General features: G+C 41.4%; 1 protein-coding gene across 1 annotated transcript in view; it reads left to right on the plus strand.

Annotated features, from left to right (window-relative positions):
• The window catches only part of BTD (biotinidase), a 4,598-nt gene extending 494 nt beyond the window's left edge, over window positions 1-4,104 (plus strand). Inside the window, exons 2-3 of the mRNA XM_009069198.1 lie at window positions 1,224-1,378; window positions 2,920-4,104. Of these exons, the coding sequence (XP_009067446.1) occupies window positions 1,224-1,378; window positions 2,920-4,104 (1,340 nt within the window). The remainder of the gene's footprint in view (window positions 1-1,223; window positions 1,379-2,919) is intronic.
• The last annotated feature ends 1,658 nt before the right edge of the window (window positions 4,105-5,762 follow it).

A 5,762-nucleotide genomic window follows, 5' to 3' on the forward strand; every position in this document is an offset into this window, starting at 1 on the left:
ACCTAGCTCCTTTCTGGTTTCTTAAATGGAAGGTTTTGTTGAAAGGTTGTCTTACAGGCAGCTGTCCTTGGGTTTGGTTTCGTTCCAGTACTCTCAGTGGAAATTTCTGAATGTTTCTAAAAATTAAGGAAGCTAGATGCTTTGGAAATTAATGTTCCACCATTAACAGCTCTGTGGAACTAAAGTTTTCCATTCCTTTCTCCTACCCTACCATGGAATGGTTCTCAGTCTAAATATACTTAGAGGAGAGGGACTAGTATTTCTGGCTTTTCTTCTGCATAGCCTCCTTCTCTCCCGTCCCCAAGACAGCCCAAAGCTGGTTCTAGTCAGAGGAAAGAAGTGTTACTTGTCCCTGCACAGAGAAGAACTGACTTGCAGTTTTCACAGATCTGTTGTTCTGGGAGAGAATAATTATCACTTTTATATGATGTGAAAACATGGTTTGGGGTATTTTTGTTGGAGAAGTTCAGATGACTGGGAATCGCAGTCCAGAGGCAGAATAGCTATTTTAATGCAGCACTGCACCCAAGACACATAAACTATCCCGAAGCCATAGCATGGATAACATGTTTGAACTGACTTCTGAAAAATAACAGGAATTTGAAGTCTGGTGCTGCATTTGATCTAAGAGGAATCCACCTCATTTTCAGGAACACTTCATCTCTCCCTGAACTTCAGGTAGAGCCAGCCCAGTGTTGGCATGGGTGCATTTCCACCAGAATCTGCACTGCTTCCACAGTCAGGCAGCTCCTGAAATCAACACTTCCTGTCCAGCCCTATATAAATAACAATAATAATAATAATAATAAACAACTAAGTGGTACTCACCCTTAATGCAGGTACAGGACCTTTCACAAAGTTCATCTGCAAATAGTATAATTCTGAAAAAAAAATTAATACAGGTTTTAACCTCATCAGGGTTTACCCTGAATGATGTCGTTCTCATGACTCCTGTGAAGGGAGAATACTTTGGGTAAGAATTTGGATGAAGTATGCTCTTGTTTGCATGCCCTTAAAATAATGTCAGGCACATAATTTTCAAGATAAAGGTATGTGTCAGGTTAAGGGTTTTTTTATACAGAGTTACAACTACTATGAAGTTGAAGAAAAGATGCTTTCAAGCTACATTATTGACAAAACATAATTGGGTTATCTTCACCTCTTTACTCATGAGATTCCCTCTTTTCCTTTGCTTTGCCTACAAAACATGCCTTTGTTTTACCTACAGGGGGCACAGATCATTGTTTTTCCTGAAGATGGAATCCATGGCTTCAACTTCACCAGAAGCTCCATTTATCCTTACTTAGATTTCGTTCTGCATTCACACTCTGTGATGTGGAATCCATGCAGAGAGCCCTATTTGTTCAATGACACTGAGGTAAGCGTGGGAGTGATGTCTGCAGGGGTGGAATAACAGTGCTAGGTTTGTGCTTCAAGTGGGAAATAGCTCTACTTGTTTTGCTTAGGGAAGTACCTGGGCCTGTGGAAGGTGTCCCTGCCCATGGCAGAGGGGGGTTGGAATTAGATGGTCATTAAGGTCCCTTCCAACCCAAAGCATTCCATGATTCTGTGACTGTAAGCAAGAAGTTTAACAACTTGTAGTACCAGACTCTGTTTTCATGGATGCTCAGTTTGTACTGGTTTCATTCTTGGAGGAGGGTTTAGACACGTTCGTGCAGAGGGATTACCTTGTGTATGAGCCATCTGGATTTGTCAGCTGGTTTCATTCTTAGAGGAGGGTTTAGACACATTCGTGCAGAGGGATTAGCTTGTGTATGAGCCATCTGGATTTGTCATCTCCTCCTCCTCAGCTCTGAAATGGTAATTACCCTCTGGTGGGATAGGTTGTGAGTGAACAACACTGTTTGTTTTGAACAACATTGTTTTATAAGAAACAAGATAGTAGTATCTTCAGTTTTGGTGCATTCTTGTTACTAAGTTTAATGACCTAAAGACATCCGAACACTGTGACTCAGTGGCTGTGTTTAAAATGATTAGCCCAAGTAACAGGATTTAATCTGCTGCAATATAAAAGAAGTCATAGCATGACACAGATCGAGTGTGATTTGACACAGACCAAGTGTGATTACATAAGATGTCACCTGTATGTTACAGCATTCTATATAATGAAAGAAATCATGCATGTACCTGCTAAGCAGAATTTGTGTGCAAACATAAATCACAGTTCTAAACGATGACCTGCTTTGGCCTGTGAATCTTTACTCCTGATGCTCACGGTCGAGCAAGCAAGAACTTAGTTTGCCATTCAGATCCTGCCTGGAGATTGTAGGGTTGTTAGTCTTTGGTACAGTGCTCAGTGGTAGGGAAGAGATATCCCAGTAATACTGTGGTCTGTAATGTTTTATATTTCTTTCCTGTAACTATGCAAAGTCCATCCATTTACATCTCTGCTTCTCTAAGCTGTAGCTAGGAATCACTTTCTAAAAATCGATAATGAAAACATCCAGTTGCAGGAACAAGACATTGCAGTTGCAAATGAGCATTATTAGACCGTTGCTGTTCTAGAGATACACACAGATCAGTTGTGCTGCCTTGACAAAGCTTTCAGTTGATCCACAGTGTTTTAAAGCCATTGGTGCTCCTGCAGTAGTCAGAAGTTTCTGAAAATTAACACCCTTGAACTAGAGAGATTTATTTACTTACTTCTCAGGAAATAAAACCCAGATCGTTTTTTTCAGTGCTGTTATAGAATTACTATCCAAAATACTTTTCTGTCTACAAAGCTGCCGGTTCCAGTTACTTCATCACAAAATCATCAGTGCTTTTAAATTTTACAGACATGGCCAGTTTCCAGTTGAAAGCAATAATTTGGGAAGTATGAAATAAGTGATAGCTGCTTAAGTAAAACTCATTCCTCCATATTCCGAGGTGCTTACGTTTCTCTGTACTGTTCTCCAGGTGATTCAGCGCCTGAGCTGCATGGCACTGAAGAATAAAATATTCCTTGTGGCCAACTTAGGAACGAAGCAACCCTGTGAGCACAGTGATCCTCACTGTCCTTCTGATGGCAGATACCAGTTCAATACCAACGTGGCGTTCGATGCCAACGGCGTGTTGGTAGCCACGTATCGCAAACACAACCTCTACTTCGAGTATGCCTTTGACACCCCTCCAGAGCCTGACTACAAGTTCTTTGATACCCCTTTTGCTGGCAAGTTTGGCATGTTCACTTGCTTTGATATACTCTTCTTTGAGCCTGCAGTGCATCTCATCAGACAATATGACGTGAAGCAAATTGTATATCCCACTGCCTGGATGAACCAGCTCCCGCTCCTGTCTGCTGTGGAATTTCAACAAGCTTTTGCAACAGCTTTCAATGTCAATATTTTAGCAGCCAATATCCACCACCCTGCCCTGGGCATGACAGGGAGTGGCATATACACTCCAGTCAAATCATTCATCTACCACAACATGGAAAGTTACGGTGGCAAGCTCATAGTAGCAGAAATTCCTGTGAGTACCACAGGTTATGGGACCAATTTGGAGAGTAACAAAGGGTTCAGAGACAACTTACGTGGCTCATGCAGGACTTTGACAAGCACCTTGCTGGATGATCAAGTTTGCTACAAGGAGCAAGAAGAGACTCCTGGCAGAGTACGTGAAAAAGGAAATGAGCAGTCACCTCCCCTATTTTATGCAGAAATGATGTACGACAACTTCACTTTTGTTCCTGTATGGGGGGAAAAAGGAGAGCTCCAGGTTTGTGCCAATACCCTTTGTTGTTACTTAAATTACCAGAGAGTTGTTTTAACTGATGAATTATATGCTTTGGGAGTTTTTGATGGGCTCCACACAGTGCATGGCACATACTATGTCCAGGCCTGTGCCTTAGTGAAGTGTGGTGGCCTCAGCTTTAGCACGTGTGGACAGGAGGTTACGGATGCCACTGCTCTGATAGATTTCCAGCTGTGGGGAAATATGAGTACCCCTTACATCTTCCCTTTACTGCTGACATCTGGTATTACCTTGGACTTTGCTGATCACCTGGGCTGGAAAAACAACCACTATTTCATGAGCAAAAATAGAACATCTTCTGGCCTGCTGACAGCTGCTCTGTATGGACGATGGTACGAAAAGGACTAGCACAGATACTTGACTGAATCAGAAAACAACTGCCCTTAAGTTCAGAGTATATATCTTAACAGAAGTTGTTTAACATCTGTACTCCTTAGAGGTTCAGGTGTGTTTGTTACATGACCGACTACTTCAATTCCTCATTCGAAATGATCAGCAAAGCACTTGCCCTGAGAGCCTCTAAGTACAGTCTGTGCCATGGTAGCTTTCACCAGAAGGGAAAGATCTGCCTTGCAGAGGTAAAGGCTTGCTGTGATATATTGAGATGTTGTATGCTGGGCAAATAACACCTCTTATTTCAACTGAATTTGTTCCTTTTAATTTATTCCTTTGGTTTTCTGGGGTGCTGGCCAGGAGCATAGAAATGAATGGAAAACTATTGCAAAAGATAAAAATAGGGAAGGAAGTCATAAATGCCATGCATGACAAGCATGAAAATACATAGGTATACAGATACACCTACAGCTTGTATGTCCTGAGGTTTTGATTTCTGGTTAGGGTGCCATGATTTTATTTTTTTTCTTAGAGTCCAAACCTCCCAGCTGAAATCTTTGCCCACTTGGGCATCTGCAGTCTTGTTGCAAAACTCTGTGAGTTTTCTCATATACCTGTAACTAGTACCTGAATGTTACAGTTGCAAACATCTACAGAATAGCTAATCTGAGGAAGAGGATATCAAATGATTGTGAAAAACTAGACTGCAGTGAGACAATTCCTAAGGAAAACATCATCCAAAGACAACATCGGGAATGAATATCAATAACCATGTTATATCCTTTAACTTTCCCTGTTTAAAAGAGGGCTCATTTCAAGAATGTTTTGACTTCAAGGCACCTTACACATGTTTTATGAATCCATTCAAGAGGAGTTACGAAAAGCACATAAGGAGCTCTGGGACAGCAAGGTTTTTACATCAAAGCTTCATGTGCCAGATGGCAGTTCGGGCTGCTGGATGAGTAAAACACACCTTTCTTTCCAGAGCAATAACTACATAAGTGCTCTAACTGTTCTGCTGCAGTGAAGGAGTTGGGAAGAGAATAGTCAAAGGTTATTAATTTGGGGTTAAATTCAGGCAAGTTAAATGCATTCTCAAATTTATAATTGTGTGTAGTCTTGACTGTTACAACTTCATCTGCATAACAGCCATTGAGTAATGGCATAAACACAGCAGTTCCTTTGGTGAGTCCTTGTGTTCCAGTTGCTCAGACTATTAGGCCAAGAAGAGCAGAGTACTAACAGGAGAGCTGTGTCTCCATTTTGGTGGTCTGAATCTGTTCAAACCCACTGTGGTACTGACAGGTGCTCAGTCAGCTCCTGCTTTGAATAAACTCAGCTTGCTGGTTTCAAAAAGCAAAATAACTACAAAACTGCTGAATTTCTACCTCAAGGTTTCTGAAATATTTACACAGAATTTAGCATATAAATACTGATGATTTTTGGACTTAATCAAACCTTCCTTCTCCAGGCTGTGTCACTGAGAGTCAGGCCCTCATCAAACACAGCCTTGATACAGAAGCACAACAGGTCTGTTTATTCTGCAGCATATATTGGACAGAAACACGGAGAGGGGAATGTCTGTATCTTGTTAGGCAGAAACTTGCTGGTACAAAAGTAGGGCATTCTACCACAGGGTTTTTGAAAATCTTTCTTTGGTACCCATAGAGGTG

This window comes from Acanthisitta chloris, unplaced genomic scaffold (assembly GCF_000695815.1).
Source record: "Acanthisitta chloris isolate BGI_N310 unplaced genomic scaffold, ASM69581v1 scaffold13962, whole genome shotgun sequence".
Lineage (NCBI taxonomy): Eukaryota > Metazoa > Chordata > Aves > Passeriformes > Acanthisittidae > Acanthisitta > Acanthisitta chloris.